At 37.9% G+C, this 18,025-nt stretch overlaps 3 protein-coding genes across 8 annotated transcripts in view; all 3 read right to left on the reverse strand.

Moving 5' to 3' along the window:
- The window catches only part of plekha7a (pleckstrin homology domain containing, family A member 7a), a 107,082-nt gene extending 105,026 nt beyond the window's left edge, over nucleotides 1–2,056 (reverse strand). For all 6 annotated transcript variants that reach the window (XM_067390552.1, XM_067390555.1, XM_067390550.1 and 3 more), the window contains exons 1-3: nucleotides 1,923–2,056; nucleotides 1,740–1,816; nucleotides 1,580–1,637 (exon numbers count right to left, since the gene is read on the reverse strand). In XM_067390552.1, the coding sequence (XP_067246653.1) occupies nucleotides 1,580–1,637; nucleotides 1,740–1,816; nucleotides 1,923–2,005 (218 nt within the window). In that variant the 5' untranslated portion in view covers nucleotides 2,006–2,056. The remainder of the gene's footprint in view (nucleotides 1–1,579; nucleotides 1,638–1,739; nucleotides 1,817–1,922) is intronic.
- A 4,877-nt stretch (nucleotides 2,057–6,933) lies between these two features.
- Nucleotides 6,934–13,558, reverse strand: ppp1r15b (protein phosphatase 1, regulatory subunit 15B). The gene is made up of 3 exons (XM_067389432.1): nucleotides 13,234–13,558; nucleotides 10,744–11,825; nucleotides 6,934–8,628 (listed from the first exon to the last, which is right to left on the reverse strand). Exons 1-3 carry the CDS (start codon nucleotides 13,379–13,381, stop codon nucleotides 8,416–8,418), a joined length of 1,443 nt encoding a protein of 480 aa, XP_067245533.1. The 5' UTR covers nucleotides 13,382–13,558; the 3' UTR covers nucleotides 6,934–8,415.
- A 2,535-nt stretch (nucleotides 13,559–16,093) lies between these two features.
- Nucleotides 16,094–18,025, reverse strand: part of pik3c2a (phosphatidylinositol-4-phosphate 3-kinase, catalytic subunit type 2 alpha) — a 43,206-nt gene continuing 41,274 nt past the window's right edge. Inside the window, exons 31-33 of the mRNA XM_067390560.1 lie at nucleotides 17,506–17,615; nucleotides 17,294–17,419; nucleotides 16,094–17,204 (exon numbers count right to left, since the gene is read on the reverse strand). Of these exons, the coding sequence (XP_067246661.1) occupies nucleotides 17,022–17,204; nucleotides 17,294–17,419; nucleotides 17,506–17,615 (419 nt within the window). The 3' untranslated portion in view covers nucleotides 16,094–17,021. The remainder of the gene's footprint in view (nucleotides 17,205–17,293; nucleotides 17,420–17,505; nucleotides 17,616–18,025) is intronic.

Consider the following 18,025-nt stretch of genomic DNA (forward strand, 5'->3'; position numbering starts at 1 on the left):
TGAGCAAACACATCTTGCAGATGAAAATGCAGACATCAAATAGATCGTCTCCGAGATGCATGTGTGCTATCAGGAATATGTCGTTAAGACGTTTCCTGACATATGTTAAAGAGACATTTTGAAAATGTCTTTAAGATGTTTATGATTTAGAATTGCTTTTTCTAAGACGTTTATCAGATGTTTGAACACAACAGATGTTTTCCAGATTAAGCGCTCTTTAGCAGACATCTTAGAGACGTACCTGTGCTATCTGGGAAACAAACATGCAAAATGGTAACTTAAATATTAGTTCACTTCAGAATTCAAATTTCCTGATAATTTACTCACCCCCATGTCATCAAACATATTTATGTCTTTCTTTTTTCATTCGAAAGGAAATTAAGGTTTTTGAGGATTTTTCTCCATATAGGTGGACTTCACTGGGGTTCAACATGTTGAAGGAACAAATGTCAGTCATATTTAGCGAAACAATCAATCATTTTCTAAAAAAAAAAAAATAATATATATATATATATATATATATATACACACATATACACACATATACACACACACACACTTTCAACCACAAATGCTCATCTTGCACTGCTCTGCGACGCTCCATGCATGATGTAATCATGTTGGAAAGGTCACACGTGACGTAGGCGGAAGCACCGATCCAGTGTTTACAAGGCGAACGAGCAAAGGCTAAGTCAAACAACCTTTACAATAAAAGGTAAAACAACGATGTCGGGCGATTTTGAAGTTGGTGGAGAAAATTAGATTTTTTGTTTTTGAGTTTGAGTTTTTTGTCCTACCTCAGTACTTCTGCCTGTGTGACCTTTCCAACTTGATTATGTAATGCGTGGCACATTGCAGAGCAGTGCAAGATGAGCATTTGTGGTTAAAAAGTATATACATTTTTATTTTATTTATAAAATGACCAATCGTTTTGCTAGACAAGACCCTTATTCCTCGTCTGGGATCATGTAGAGCTCTTTGAAGCTGTACTAAAACTGACATTTGGACCTTCGACCCGTTGAACCCCGGTGAAGTTCATTATTTGGAGAAAAATCCTGGAATGTTTTCTTCAAAAACCTTAATTTCTTTTCAACTGAAGAAAGACAGACATAAACATCTTGCATGACATGGGGGTGAGTAAATTATCAGGAAATTTGAATTCTGAAGTGAACGAATCCTTTAAGATATTTTTAGCTTACAGCAAACAAGTACTTTACGTGCTATAATTTTCAACGCTTGAAGCATGCGCCAAAGACATTCTTTAAAAGACTACAGCTCTACACAGTATTTTGGTAGCTCAGTTTTGAGACCCAGCCAACATGATACTTCAACTGAAAATTCAAAGGGGCGTGTGCACCTGTTCTGTGTAGACTTTGAACTTAAATACCTGTCTAAAAACACAATGACTGTGTGTAGTTTACCTTTGATATCTATCGTGCACAATTCTTAATATTCATTTTTCCTTATCAGAAGTGAGACAAGCATAGCCACATTTGGCCCACCTGCATTTAACCTGTAATTCACCTGACGCACTACAGGACCGCAATAAGGTATAATTACAATAAACACATCCACTTACTCAATAAAGAAACTCGCTCCTTCCTTCGTAAATCCTTCCTCCCAACCTGTGGGTAGATCTAAGAGGCAAGAAAAATAGAAACTTTTAGCGTTCTGCATGCATGAAATAACACTTAAATACTGGGATCTAGAAAGCTACATGGAAGCATACATGCACTTACCGGATCTGATCATGTGTCCAGAATTGACAGGTTCACCAGTGCGGGGATGAAGCCAAGTAGTGGTGCACGTCTCATCGCTGGCAGGAAAACAAACCACCTGTTAGCGATGCAATTGGCTGGAAAACACTCGAACGCTATGAGAGAGAAATTCTTTCTAATACAATAGTAAACATATATCCTCACTCAATGAAAAAGACCCTGCCGTCCCTGCACACCCCATAAGAGCAGTTCTCAGGTAAGGTGTCCCGCCGGAACGGCGCCGCCATTATTCCCGTGTAAAGTCCCGTCTACCTCTCATTCCTCCTCGCTGTCCTCCCTTTGTAGCGATCAGCGCTCGGGCAAAAGGCGATTAAAGGGGAGGGCTAACTTTGCACTTGGCTTTCAGTGAGCAAGCTTGGCCGACAAAAAACATAAATTCCTTACAATAAAGACTATCGTCCTGAAACATTGAGATAATCATTGCTCACGCTCTTGAGATAGCATCCAATAATAATGTTTGTATATTTATTTTAGTCAAAGCAGATACTGTAATTTCAGTGCTTGGTGCTCAAATAAACTGCATTCTTTCAAAGCATTCATTCATTCATTCATTCATTCATTTGAGTGTGCTTCTGTTGCTACAGCTTTTAATAAGGGTTGCAAGTCTGTAGCCTGTGATATAACGTTAAATATAAATGTAAATTCCCTCTATTTTTCAATGTTTTTATCTGTTTCCACTTACCATCTGCAACAGTTGGCAACCTGCCTGTGGAGTTGCTCACTGTTATTTATTAAATATGTACAATAAAATATATTTTGCGTTTGTTACCTTAAAGGATTAGTTCACTTTCAAATGAAAATTAGCCTAAAGACCCGTTCACACCGCCGGCGACTTTTTCGCTGCGTGTCGCTAGTCTCCTACTGTGAAGTCGCTTGTGGGCGTTCCTAGTGCTGTCGCTGTAATATCATTGGTAGACTGCACGTCTGATCATATCTATAGAAAATGCAATCACAAATGATATATAAAACTAAGAAATCATCCTAATTTGACTAGGAATTAGGTTTTAAATAATTAAAAGTAATATTCTGCTGTTGTAGAGTGTTGTGACTGCAGAGCTCGGTGCATTAAATCATTAACTAGATTAACGATCGGTCTATCAACAAATTAAACTCACTCATACTGTCAAAAAATACTAAAACGTCATTCAAATTTGACAAATAATCAATTTTCTTGTCCCTTATAATCAACACAATGCAGGGGAAACTGTAATATAAACTGCAGCATTGCTAAACTACTCAGAGAATCATATAATTAACATAGGCCTACACAAAATGTATGAATGAAAATGTATGGCAGTCACAAGACTGCCGACAGTTTCTTTTCCATGCATTGTTTTATTATATTCATGTATGTACAGTCAAATCACATAAAACAGTGAAATCGCTCCAGAACTATTCCTGTCTGTCTTGCCTGACGTGAGCTCCAGAGCCTTCACTCCTATTGGTTGTCACTCGTGAAATTCGCTCCTGATTTGCATAATATCTGAACTTTTGTCGCCTGTCTCCCGTCGCTTAACACGCCTACATTCTGTCGCCAATGGTCACTGTCGCTCTTGTCGCCGGAAGTCGCCAACGCTCCATTGAAATGAATGGGATCCTGTCGCTTTGTCGCTGCGTGTCGCTGGCAGTGTGAACGGGGCTTAAGCTTCACTCACCCTCAAGCCAACCTAGGTGTATATGACTTTCTTCTTTCTGATGAACACAATTTGAGTTATATTAATAAATATCCTGACGCATCCGATATAACGGCAGTGAGCGGGATCAACGAGTATGAGCTGAAGAAAGTGTGTCCATCCACATCCATCCATCATAAACATATTCCACACGGCTCCGGGGTGTTAATAAAGGCCTTCTAAAGTAAAGCGATGCATTTGTGTCAAAAAAAACAAATCCATATTTAACAAGTTATGAAGTCAAATATCTAGCTTCTACCAGACCGCCTTCCTTATTCAACTTACGAAGAAAGTGTAAAACTATCACAGTTCAAAAAGCTTATGCTACATCCTACACCTTCCCTATTCAACTTATGGGAAAGGCTTAATTGACGTGAAGCCAGTTCAGTTTTTTTTTTTTCCGTAAGTTGAATATAGAAGGCGGCCATTATAAAGCTTGGATGTGTCAGGATATTTAATATATCTCAGATTGTGTTCATCAGAAAGAAGAAAGTCATACACCTCGGATGGTTTGAGGGTGAGTAAAGCTGGGGATAATTTTCATTTGAAAGTGAACTAATCCTTTAAGTCATTTCTACTTGATCTACTAATAAAGTGAATTCAGTTTGATTGGGACAAATTTCAATTTCAATGGCAAAAAGTGTCCCAATCACCCTGAATTCACCTTTTTAGACTGGTTGATTCAGTCATTTTGACTTTTCTTGAATAAAATTAATTAAATTTCCTACATGAAACACGGCATTAAAATTCCACCGATATAAAAAGATCATTGCAAAACTAGTCTAGGTTCTGCTCTGTTAGTTTTTATGTTTTTCCAGGTCAAGGATAACTTTCTTATATTGTTTATTTTTTGCCATATACAGTATGTGTTGTCATACAGTATGAGTAAAATTAAAATAAATCGCATTACACACAAAATAATTATGTTTGGTTAGACATTACAGCTAGTTTAACATGTTTGGTGAAGGGAAAAAACATTTTGGCAATGTAATATACATGTCTACCATACATGGACATCGACATTCTATAGATCAATTCAATAAAAAATAAACACACACACACACACACACACACAACTAGCCTACCATTTGATCAGACTGGTCAAAGCAACATATTCTTCATATATCTTCATCATGGACATGGGTCAATTTTTACCAGTGATATGAAAACATACAAATAAGATGATTTATTAGGGCTACACAAAAGGTGTGCTCAATTTTTTGAGATGGTCGTATTGTGACACCTAGAGGTGCGTGGGTATATAACAAAAGTTAATAGTTGTGATGCCATTTCTGTTCGCTAAGTAAATTCTCATACTCATCATGATTATATTATCTATCTATCTATCTATCTATCTATCTATCTATCTATCTATCTATCTATCTATCTATCTATCTATCTATCTATCTATCTATCTATCTATCTATCTATCTATCTATCTATCTATCTATCTATCTATCTATCTATCTATCTATCTATCTATCTATCTATCATCTATGTATTTTGTATTAATGTATTTTGGTACTTTTACATTTTAGTTCAGATTATAGAAAATATATAAATATTATATTCGGGAAGCAGATCTCTAGTAAAATAACTCTTCTGAATATAATAGCTGGATTTAATGTAGATGGAAACAGAAGATGATCAATGGTGCCCCCTTGTGGTGATTGTCATGCAATACATACAGCCAACAGTTGAAGAGAGATTAACAAAAATAATCTTTGAAAATCAAAGGTTTATGCTGGGATTAATTTATATGTGCCACATGAATCCAGAGAGCTGCTGTTGCCAAATTTAATTTCTGAAGATGTGCATGCAGTCTATCTATTCTACACAATTATATTATTTATCCCATGACAAAATAACATTTTTAGCAATCTGTTTTATATTAAATTTAGCCATCACAGAAACACATGCAAAACACATTTAAATATAAACATGTTTTGTCTGATTTATAAGCCCTTTTAACTAATGAGGACCAGTCAAATGTCCTCACTAGTCGGTTGATATAATATTTCACTATAAAAGTGAGGAACTTTGACCCTCACAAGTATAGTTAAAACCTGTATGCACACACACACACACACACACACACACACACACACACACACACACACACACACTGTAGATTCTATTCCCTAAACCTACCCATCAATCACAGAAAACTTTTTGCATTATTACATTTTCAAAAAACATCACTTTGTATGATTTATAAGCTGTTTTCCTAAACAAGGACGTGAGGATTTCAGATATTGACATCATTGTGGGAACATTTTGTCCTGATAACATAGGGTTTACCTGGACCAAACACACACTCTCTCTCTCTCTCTCTCTCTCTCACACACACACACACACACACACACACACACACACACACAAATACTAAATATCTAAATCCAAAAAAGATTTCATATATGCAGGCCTCTCACTCACATTAACAAAATGGCTCTGTGAAGCTCCTGTAACTCATTTGAATATTCAAATATTTTTACATATCAGACAGGGAAGCGTGATTCGCATTTTGAACCACTCGGTGAACACTGACAATGCACATTATTGATATATTCTGTACAAATTCAACGTGACTATAACACGATCCAGCTCAAGTTTCTTCCTGTAACATGAGATGTGTCTGACTACCTGTGCTTTTTTTTTTTTTTTTTTGTCTCACACTGTGGCTGCTGATTGCTCTATTGCATCAGACAGTCAGTGCTTTGTAATTGTGACTCCAGAGATCCCCCTTCTCAAGCTTTGGACTCTCCAGGATGAGTAATAGAGGCTGGGGCCGTGCCGGCCGCCCTCCCACAACACACCAACCCCTGCTGCAATCATATGCAATCCTCTTATTGCCAGATACTGCTGTGCTTGGTTGCTTAGAGACCAAGGTCACCTGGGTGAAGGCACCTGAGGAGAGGAAGACACCATAGCAGCACCGCATGCAACTACCATTATGCATCCAGCTAACAAAACTGCTCTCAGATCTGTTGCTTTCTGAGCGGACACTATTTGATAAAGCTAAGAGGATAGTACAACAAGTGAGCTTTCGTGTAACTAGTGTTAAACGATTTCATTATAGCATATGTTCAGCTTTACATGATCAATAAAAATGTTTGAAATGCTATCCAATTAACTGAAGGACAAAGCATCATTAAATTAGACCCGCAGTCTGTTGTCACAGCGTGAAAGATTGCGTAAATGATTGCTTGTCTTTGCACCATGCGAGTTTGTGTTGTCGAGGGGAGTTGCTAATTGATTTCTCCTCAAGGGAGAGAGTTTCATCACGCTTTGTTTTTAACCCTCTGTTACAGGGGCTGCACACGGCGTCTCACAGGAGTTCTGCACACAATGAACTAGTGAGATCAACCAAAACAAGTGAAACACTATTGTACATTCAACAAATGCAGAACGTGATGATGGAACATTTGACATGTAATAGTGTAGAAAAAGAAACAGGTTTTGTTAAGCGAAACTTACTGCCATTTTATTTATTCTCATGTACAAATTGCAGTGATCAGTGAAGTCAAATTTAGCAAATATCTGATAATAGTGGTATCTGTTTTTGTGTAAAAACAGAGGGTGTAGGATGACATTTTTAACATTTACACCACTGCTATAGAGTTTGGGGTTGGTATCATTTTTTTATGATTTTGAAATACATTTCTTATGCTCACCAAGGCTGCATTTGTTTGATAAAAATACAGTAAAATTGTGGAATATTATTAAAATTTATAATTTATTCCTGTGATGCAAAGCTAAATTTTCTGCATAATTACTCCAGTCTTCAGTATTTTTAAAGTTGGAAACTTTCCTTGGGAATTAATGGGAATATATGTGAATTAATGTCTGCTTTTGACCAGACAAAAATGTTTATATTTATGTTTGTATATGATACAGTTACCCCAAATTACCAATTAATTTCCATAAATTCCCATTAAGTTTCTAATTCGTAAATTTTCCAAAATTCCCCATCTCAACTTCCCATGGAAAGTTTCCGCCCCTTTGCAGCCCTAAAATCCTTGCTGAATAAAAGTATAAATTTCTTTAAAAAATAAAATAATAATAATAATAAAAATTCTTACTGACCCCAAACTTTTATATGGTGGTGTTTGTACAATATATATATGTAAACATTGAGGTGCATTGTAACCTTTTTACCTTGTTACCTTTTTTCTTGCAACTTTATAAATAATTTAAAAACAAACTTTAGCAGCCTATTCTCACACCATTTCAAACCACTGAAATAAACAAGGGTTAGTTCACCCAAAAATGAAAACTGTCATCATTTACTCACCCTCATGTCATTCCGAACTTGTATGTCCTTCAAACACAAGAAGATATTTTAAAGAATTTTTTGTACATACATTGAAAGGACCCCGAAACAACTTTTGACCCCATTGACTTTCATTGTATAAACAAAAAAAAGAAAGAAAAAAAGTACAGAGCCCCGGACATGACATGCAGGAAAAAAAATAGTAGGCTAAATCGTGCGCACGATTTACTATTTCGTTCCCTCAAATTATAAATCATGCGCATGATTTAATTTGTTTTCTTGCATGTCATGCGTGGGGCTCCGTAGAAAAGAAACATTTCTATTCAAAATTTAACATTTTAGAATAAAGAAAGTCATATGGGTTTGGAATGACATGAAGGTGAGTAAATGATGGCACAATTTTCATTTTTGGGTGAACTATCCCTTTAAATAAAACAACACTAGTCTACAACTCCAACATATCCACAATTTCTGTTTAAATAAATATGTGTGATCAGACACACTGAAAAGTCTGTAAGGCATAGCAAAAAAATGATTAACATTTAGTAGTAGTCAAGGTACAATGTGTGTTGGGACACAGCAGTGAGGTATAATTGTCAATTTAAGTCAATATAACAGTCTAGAGGCTGGCCTGGGAACTAAAAGATCAATAATTACAATCAGAAGCAATTTTTTGCAGATCAAGGGCTGGTTATTTCTTCTGTACGCCGTCCTTATAAGCCCACAGCTTTTCCCTGTGTGACAAACGAAAACAGTAGCCAATGGCCTTCTCAGTTTCACTGATTCTCTTTCGGAATCGGTCTCTGTCCCTCGCAAGCTCCTCCCATGGTCCCTTACGTGATGCTTGGAGAGCAAAGGACCAAGTGTGCATCTTGTGAACTTGTACGATGGGAGAAAATTTCACCTGGAAAACATGAGAAACGTGCTGTTATCAAGCAATGATATACAATTGACATGTTGTCTATAGCAGAGTAAAGGTGTGGTCACATTTGCAGACTTTCAGAGAAATTTTGTAGCCAAAAAAAGTTCTATTGTCAATAGTTTAGCAATTTATGACAGTTCACACAGAAGTCACTTTCAAACAAAGCAGCTTTGTGTCGGTCAGTGTAACGAATTTGCATGATCAACTTGAACCTGTTACGAAATATGCATGGGGGAACTTCGGTGAACAGTGATAATTACTGATACGATAAGTACATACGATAATTAACCACACCTTAGGGCTCTTCACACTGCAATTAACCCTGGGTTATTGTTGTTCTAAACACCACTTTTAACCCTAGGTAAAGGAAGGTTTCACATTTGTAATTTAGAAACTGTCATAGGCCAATAAGAGCTGTGTGTGTAATGGGTCGCGCACCGTTCGGAGCGGGTCGAGGAGAATGGTTACATTTGGTGCCGTGACCCGGGGGGGGGTGAGGTTTAGGGGGGTAAGTGTACCTGTCTAGGCCAGTAAGAGCTGTGCGTGTAAACCTCACTCTCCTGATCTCAAGAGGCATTCTAGTGACGCTAGGGGCTGAGGTCTTTAACCTCCTTGTTAGAGGCTAACAAGACTCCCACGCTGGAGACCACGGTTTGCAAACCGATCAGAGCAGGATGAGTAGAACCGGTTACATTTGGTGCCGTGACCCGGATGGAAGTGAGGTTTAGGGGGGTAAGTGTAACTGTCATAGGCCAGTAAGAGCTGTGTGTGTAAACTTCACTCTCCTGATCTCAAGAGGCGCTATAGCGACTGACACTAAGGGCTGCGGTCTTTAGCCTCCTTGTTAGAGCGCCCGACTCCCACACTGGAGACAACGGTTCACATCCCGCTTGGAGCAGGTCGAGTAGAACCGGTTACATTTGGTTCTGTGACCCGGATGGGAGTAAGTGTACCTGTCTAGGACAATAAGAGCTGTGTGTATAAACCTCACTCTCCTGATCTCAAGAGGCATTCTAGAGACTGACACTAGGGGCTGCGATCTTTAGCCTCCTTGTTAGAGGCTAACAAGGCTCCCACGCCGGAGACCATGGTTCGCGTACCTCTCGGAGCGGGATGAGTAGAACCGGTTACATTTGGTGCCGTGACCCAGATGGGAGTGAGGTTTAGGGGGTGAGTGTAACTGTCATAGGCCAGTAAGAGCTGTGCGTGTAAACCTCACTCTCCTGATCTCAAGAGACGCTCTAGAGACTGACGCTAGGGGCTGCGATCTTTAGCCTCCTTGAGCACCGACTCCCAAGCCGGAGACCACAGTTCATGTCCTGCTCCGAGGGGGTAGAGTAGAACCGGCTACATTTGGTGGCGTGACCTGGATGGGAATGAATGTAACTGGTACCTGTCTAGGCCAGTAAGAACTGTGCATGTAAACCTCACTCCCCTGATCTCAAGAGAAGCTCTAGCAGCTGATGCTAGGGGTTGTGGTCTTTAGCTTCCTTGTTAGAGCGCCCAACTCCCACGCCAGAGACCACGGTTCACATCCCGCTTGGAGCGGGTAAGGTAGAACTGTTTACATGAGGTTAGCACCGCTTTTTACCTGGGTTTATGAAACCCGCATTGCGATGCCAAACCTGTACAATGTGAAAAATGCTGAATTAGAATGTTACAGCTAGTTGCTTAGCAACAGACAACCAATCACATACTCATATTTTTGCCTGCTTTGGACAGTCACGGAAACATAGTAAACAGTATATAAACAGTAAATTCAGCATTTGAGAGGAAAAACGTCAAATGCTGACAGAAAACGTGACATCTGAGTGAGAAGAGACCATTTCATTCTTGCCTTTATAGTCCGAAATGTCAGTTCAGCATTTATCCAATCAATGACACTGACACCGCAAATAAGAACAATAACCCAGGGTTTAGGAATGTACAGTGTAAAATGTCAGCTTATGAATACCCAGGATTAATTGTTAACCCTGGGTAAATTATGAGCAGTGTGAAACGTGAAGCAAGATAACCCAGGATTCCGTTAACCCGGGGTTTAGAATAACCCAGGGTTAACTATTTTAAGTGTGAAAAGCCCTAGAGACTGATAATTACCTTCTTAACAGTGGGGCATTTCCTCTGGTTGTCCTGAACAGCTATCAGACCAACACATTTTCTCCATGGCACCACCGATAATGTCTCAAAGGGTAATTTTCGGCAGCAATGGCGAGGAACTTTGCTTGGCGGTAAAAGTGGCTTTGAGCGCCTTGAAGATTTAAAGAGTCTCGTTTTACTTTCGTGTTTGGAAGGTATTGGTATAGCTAATGAGCTTTGAAGAGGGGCTCTGAAATTCAACGGGTGATATGGGTCATCATTCTGAGAGAGGGATCTCCATAAGGCCTCTTCTTCCTCATCTTCAGAAGAACCTGGTTTGGAAGATTCTGAGCCTGTAGACGCAGTGGATTGTGATGTCGGACTTTCAGGCTTTGAAACCACCTGCGTTTTGCTCTTTTCAGCAACAGCACTGGATAAACATGCCGTGAAGTGCAACGGGTGATATGGATCCGTTGAGCTGGTCAGAAGTTCCCAGAGTTTGTCACTCTCCTCTCGTTCTCCTTCAAAACAAGAGCTGTCTGTGCTACCCCAGCTGAACTCGCTGTCTGACAGATGACCGACTGACTGCACTTGACATGGGGCTGGAACATCCTCCGTAGATGAACTAGATAAGTCAGGATCACTGATGGGCTTTTCATGCTTTACAAACTCCTTTGTGGAAAACCCTGACACACGTGCGGTAAAAGTGCAGGTGCTCTCTCCGCATTTCCTCTCGGAACCCCCTAAAACGGTCCAGTCATATCCGTGTTTCCACATGGAGTGATCGCCAATATAGAGATCTTCGGTGTCATTGAGACACTCTGTTGCATGGGACACGAGATCGTCCACCAAAGAGCAACAGAGTTCATCGCTGACCAGACTGGACAGAACAGCTCTGGAGTGGGAGCTCACGTCGAAGGGGTCTCTGCCGAATTTTGAAAGCGGATTGGAACCCCCAACCACTATGTTTTTGTTGTTTTCAAACAAGGATGAGAGCAGGAAACCGTCAGAAGGGTCTCCTGACCCGCTTGTCATGTGCTGAATGTGTTGCCCTGTCTCGTCTGTGATTCTCAGATGGACTTCAAACCTGAACATCTGGAAAACTGGGGACCAAACAAAAAGAAGTTACTTTAGGTCATAACCATGAACAGAGGCCTTTTGCATTTCAATAAAATTAATATAAATAAATAAAATATATATGCAATATATAAACAGAGTGTCTATGTGTACATATGTAAAGCTGCTTTGAAACAATTACCAATTGTAAAAGCGCTATATAAATAAATTTGACTTGACTTGACTTGACATTTGTGATAGATAGTAATAAGTGTTGTAAATAATTATTAACATGTAAAAATACTTATATATATATATTCTGTATATATTATACATATTCTATTATATATATTCTGCCCTCCAAAAGCTTGGATGATATCAGCATAAGTCCTTATCATTTTTTGGTGCAAATACATTACAGTAACTTGAAATTATCATTGAAGACCAGCAATAATAATTTTCATTTTGATTACATAATAATGGCAATAAATGCATGTCAAAGTCAGACATGCCCCTTTGCCAGATGTGATGCCTGGTTACAGATTTAAACTTGGCCCAGGTTTGTAAAGATTTTTGGGTCAGCACACCTTAATAGTTTCAACAATTGATTGCCAATTAAGTTGAACCAATACAATGAACCAATCAGAACCCAGTTTAGGTCAGATAGCTGCTAATGGTGGATATTTTGAGGAATCAAAGTTTTTTCTATGTATAAACTGTTTATGTAATAAAATATGTTTTCGTAGTTTTTGTTGTCCCTTATCAGTGCAAAATGATCACAAATTAAAAAGGATTCATGCCAATATTGTCCAAAACCCCAATTTTCTATCCAGTTAAAAGAAAACAAACACAAGGTAGTTATAATAAAATTATAATAAAACAATCTGCAATTTCACATTTGCTCTAGTAAAAGTGATTTGATTGGTTTGACTAATGTTTAACCACTTTTCCATAAGGTTTAATTTACTAACATTAGTTGAACTAAAAGTAACAATACTTCTACAGCATTTTTTTTAAAGATCTATATATATGTTAACATTACTTAATGCAATGTGAAGTAACATGAACGTGAACATTATAGTAAGTGCTGTAAGAATATATTGCTATTGTTTGTTCGTGTTGATGCATCAAAAACTAATTAGACATTATTGTTTTTTTTATAATCAACTGCTGGTCATTTTCTTCATTTGCAATTAGCTTTGAATAAGACTGAATGTGAATGAAAAAGTATGAAATCTTATATAAAAATGTAGATATGCAACATAATTGATTAACAGTTTGCACTTTCACTGAACTCTATGAGAATAGTTTATCTATACGCTGATATATTATTATTATTATTATTATTATTATAGATCAGTGCATCTATATTGTAAATCCCATTATGTAAACCAGCAATGGTCAAGCATATGGATAGCATACATAACAATGCAAATATATGAATCAGAAAATTACCCGTCATCAAAGTGCAGCAGATGACCTGGACCAGCAGTCGCAGCTGTTCCCACACCACCGTCAGGATCTGTTTAGTCCAGGGCAGAAGCATCATGCCACTGTCCCCGAACCGCCGCAGCGCGGTCCGCTCCGATGCGCTCCGCTCCATCCTCAAACAATACCCTGTCACGTATTCTGATATTCGTCCCTTGGTGTGTTTTCTCTGTAGTAATTTATCGGCTGGTTTTTGAAGTTTGGTAACCACATCTTCCCAGATATGTGAGCGTTAACTCCGAGCGAAAGCAGCTGAGATCCACATGATCACGAAGTTCAGTTTACAGCTCCTCCGAATGTGACGCTGTCAGACGGCTCAAACTTATGAGAGCTCCACTATAAACAAATATCTCCAGGCTGCAACCATGCGACCTTTGATTTGTTCGCTTATGTGTCACTCACATTAACACCGCCCCCTTTAGCAACAAACCACGCCCCATTTGATGGCGTAGCCCATCCCAGGCGAAATATCACGAAGCCACAGGTTTACATTTTGCTACTCTTACATCACGATTACCTCATACTCGTGGAAATTTATTTAAGCATGCACATTAATTTATTTTAAATGTTCAAATATTGATTAAATTAATGAAAAACAAGGTTTTGTACTCGCTACATCCAGACTGGATGGACCAAGCTGCTCTCAGACAAGTTAGCGTTTTTGTGTTGTGGAAATGCGAATGAATTATGCATTCAAAATGAACTTACATCAGATAATGACTAAACTAAAGCCTCAATACGCTTGTTAATTAGTGCTGAGGCAAATTTACAACCTTCTTGCTCTGCTTCTTGCGTCATGCGTAACGCTGTTGTTTTTAAACAATGCTAGAAGAAAACACTGGAGAAAATTACAGGAGACATGGCATGAATAATATGTCAAACGGCCATATATGATAATATTAATTAAATCTGTAACCTCAAAAAGAAAGTGCAACCAACTACACTAAATTAAATTTTAAATTACAAGCTTTATTTTAACTAAATTTAGTGTTTTCATTGATTTACCTCAGCATTACTGCCTCAAATGCCCATTACAATTCTAAACTACCAATACTAATAGAGGATTAGTTACCCACAAAGTGTCTAAAAATCATCTGCATCTGTATTTTTTCCAAATACAAAATGTACAGCTACCACAGTCCTGTGTGAACTGTCCAGGATAAAAACCCAGTGTCAGTTCATGCATACTTCTTCATCATTAAGCCCTCACCCTGGAGACAAAGCAAATGTGTGCACTGGCATGACTGCTTTTCTGTTTCTCTCCAGATGCTTTCTCACAGCAACAGCCCATTTAATGAGGCGGTACATTTGCTGGCAGATCTGAGGCAATTTAGACTGTTAGATTTTATGGCCAAGGATAAAGTGTACCTCGGCTATCCCATAAGAGTCCCTCAGCAGAAATCATTAGAGTGTGAGGGTCAAAGATTTAAAGAGACTTATCGTCATTTACTCACCCTCAGATTTGTTTTCAACCCGTGTATGACTGTCATCTTTGGAAGACAAAAGATTATTTAAAGAAACAACTTTAGTGTACACTGAAAATATCTTCTTTTCTGTTCCACAGATGAAAGAAAGTCATACAGGTTTAGAACAAATGACAGAACTTTATTTTTTTTGGGTGAACTGTCCCTTTAAGATGGGATTTTCAAATGGCAGCTTGAGCCACAAATCACCCTTGTTGTTAAAGGGTTAATTCAGCCAAAAATGAAAATAATGTCATTTATTACTCACCCTCATGCCGTTCCACACCCGTAAGACCTTCGTTCATCTTCGGAGTGCAAATTAAGATATTTTTGATGAAATCCGATGGCTCCGTGAGGCCTTCATAGCTAGCAATGACATTTCCTCTCTCAAGATCCATTAATGTACTAAAAACATATTTAAATCAGTTCATGTGAATACAGTGGTTCAATATTAATATTATAAAGCACCGAGAATATTTTTGGTGCACCAAAAAAACAAAATAACCTATTTAGTGATATTGTAAAAAATATTCTCGTTGCTTTATAATATTGAACCACTGTACTCACATGAACTGATTTAAATATGTTTTTAGTACATTAATGGATCTTGAGAGAGATGTCGTCATTGCTGGCTATGGTATGGAGGCCTCACTGAGCCATCGGATTTCAACAAAAATATCTTAATTTGTGCTCCGAAGATGAATGAAGGTCTCACGGGTGTGGAACGACATGAAGGTGAGTAATAAATGACATTATTTTCATTTTTTGGAGAACTAACCCTTTACTTTTAAATACAATTAAAACTATTAAAAATCATTTTAATTGTTACTTGAAATAAAGCTGAAATAAAATGAAATAATTAGATGCAAGAACAAACGTAAAGCAAAATAGAAATATTTTTGTATACTAAAACTAAAATTACAAAAAAATTATTTTGGAAAATAAGCTGGAATGTAAGCTGAAGTACTAAAACTAAATGCTTAATATAAATAATAAAAACTAAGAAAAAAAAAAAAAAAAAAAAACAATGGAACTCAGTGGTCACCAAAATGGTTTCTACATAATATATTCTTTTGACTTCCACATAATATATAATATAATATAATATAATTTAATATATAATATATAACAATGCAAATTGTTTCAACTACATATGAAAATATGAACTTGCAAGAGGAAAACTGGATACAACTGTAAAATGGTGATAACAGGAAATTTCTTTATGACACTCATAAGAGATTATATAATATTATATGTTATTACCAAATTATATAATATTCAATGGTTTTGTGTTTCTTGACTGCCCCCTACTGGTTAAGTACATTTGAATCCATCAGAACAAATAAATCATACAGAGAGGTGTTCAAAAACATTTAATTTTTCCTTAAGAGAGAGAGATAGAATTACAGCAAACATTGATTCGGTCAGGTTAAAGATAACCAATAAATAACTGGCCATGTTAATATCCATTCAAAATGCATTTTTAACAGTCATAAAACAGCGAATCAAGTCACTTTATGCGGAGTGAGTGATGACAATCTTGTACATCAATGTACATCATTTTAAAAATGCCTCCTGGTAAACTCATAGATTACAATTCAGCTGAGCTCTGGCAGTAGCTTTTAGCCACAGGTGCCGTTCCCTTTTCAAAGAGGGTTCATTATGCAAATTCATTGGTGCCACTGAAACACAGCTCGAGCGACTTTGATTACTCTTTCTGTGGGAAGAACATTCTACATTATCTTACAAAACGGGGCTTTTTTTTTTAACCACACCCATACTGAGCGAACGTGAAAGGAGAGTATGTGAAGGCACCCTGTTATTGTTCCCTAAAGGGAAGTGGTCTCGAGTTTGTTCAGTTCATTTGGCACATTATCAAAAAGGACAGTGAACTCTGCTGTGCTTTTTTTGATAGCTCAAAACCTTACAGACTTTTAATGTTTCGTATTTGAATATGTAGAAAAGGAAAGTGTAAAAATAAGCAGTTTTAAAAATACAAGTGTCAATCTCTCTATATATTTTATATAATAATAATAATAATAATAATATAAACTCTTCTTTAAGTGAGCCGTTTGGTCCTCTTAAGTTCAAAATGTACAGAACACGTATGTCGATTTTACACACACAGTTATGTGGATTGATTCTTTTAACAAGGACTCATCCTTGATTAGTGTCAGAGAGAGAAAGCGAGCGAGAGAGAGGGATGCTGGGGGAATGTGAGTTGTCCTGTAAGGGCACTTGCTGCAGTCACGTCACCTTTTGTGGAAGACTGGTGGGGAGGGATCGTTGGATCTAGAAGTAGGGCACCATGGTGAGCTTGTACCACTTGACGGTCTCTCTGCTCAGGTCAAAGTCCTTAAGGCTGAGGGTTATGCCACCCAAATAGCAGTTCTCTCGCAGAGACTCTGCACTGAGCACGCTCAGTTGAAGTTCCCTTTGCTTCAGGGTTTCCTTACTGTAGCCGCTGTACACCAGCTACAAATAAAGACAGAAGGAAGTTGTTTATAAGCTTCAGAATAAAGCAGAGTGAATCATGCATGGTTATATGGGTAGGCTTAGGTTACCATTTCATTAAACGTCGGGTTCCTAGTCTTCCTCGCGATCTTTGTTTTGCGTTTGGAGGTTTTGTGGGGGTCTGGGAGAAGGTATGTTTTCACATATGGGTTTGGGTCCGCTCCGTCATTTGACATCTGTGTTTGGGAGAAGGACAGGTGAGATTTCGGAATGCACAGACACTGGGATCGGTTTGAAGATAGTCGCTGTTGTCATTTCTTACCAGGTCTTTAATGTGCATGACCATGATGAAGAGCGTACTGTTTCGGTAGGACACTGACAGCTTCACCTCACCCTCCACACGGCCAGTGGTGGGACTGACTGGAGGCATGTCTGGAAAAAGAACATCAAATACATGAAAAATATTTATGTTGCACCAAATATATGATGTTTAGATTCAGTAATTCAGTACAGCAGCAAAAGGAACACTTGTGAAATCCTGTCATTGCCACTGTAAAGATGGACTAAACGTGCAGACTGGCAACTGAAAGCATCTTGAAATCATATGATTCGATATATATATATATATACACATACATATACAGTACAGTCCTAAAGTTTGGAACCACTAAGATGTTTAATGTTTTTAAAAGAAGTTTCATCTGCTCACCAAGGCTAGATTTATTTAATTAAAAATACAGTAAAAAACAGTGATATTGTGAAATATTATTACAATTTAAAATAACTGTGTACTATTTAAATATATTTGACAAAGTAATTTATTCCTGTGATGCAAAGCTGAA

Source organism: Chanodichthys erythropterus, chromosome 7, assembly GCF_024489055.1.
Source record: "Chanodichthys erythropterus isolate Z2021 chromosome 7, ASM2448905v1, whole genome shotgun sequence".
NCBI lineage: Eukaryota > Metazoa > Chordata > Actinopteri > Cypriniformes > Xenocyprididae > Chanodichthys > Chanodichthys erythropterus.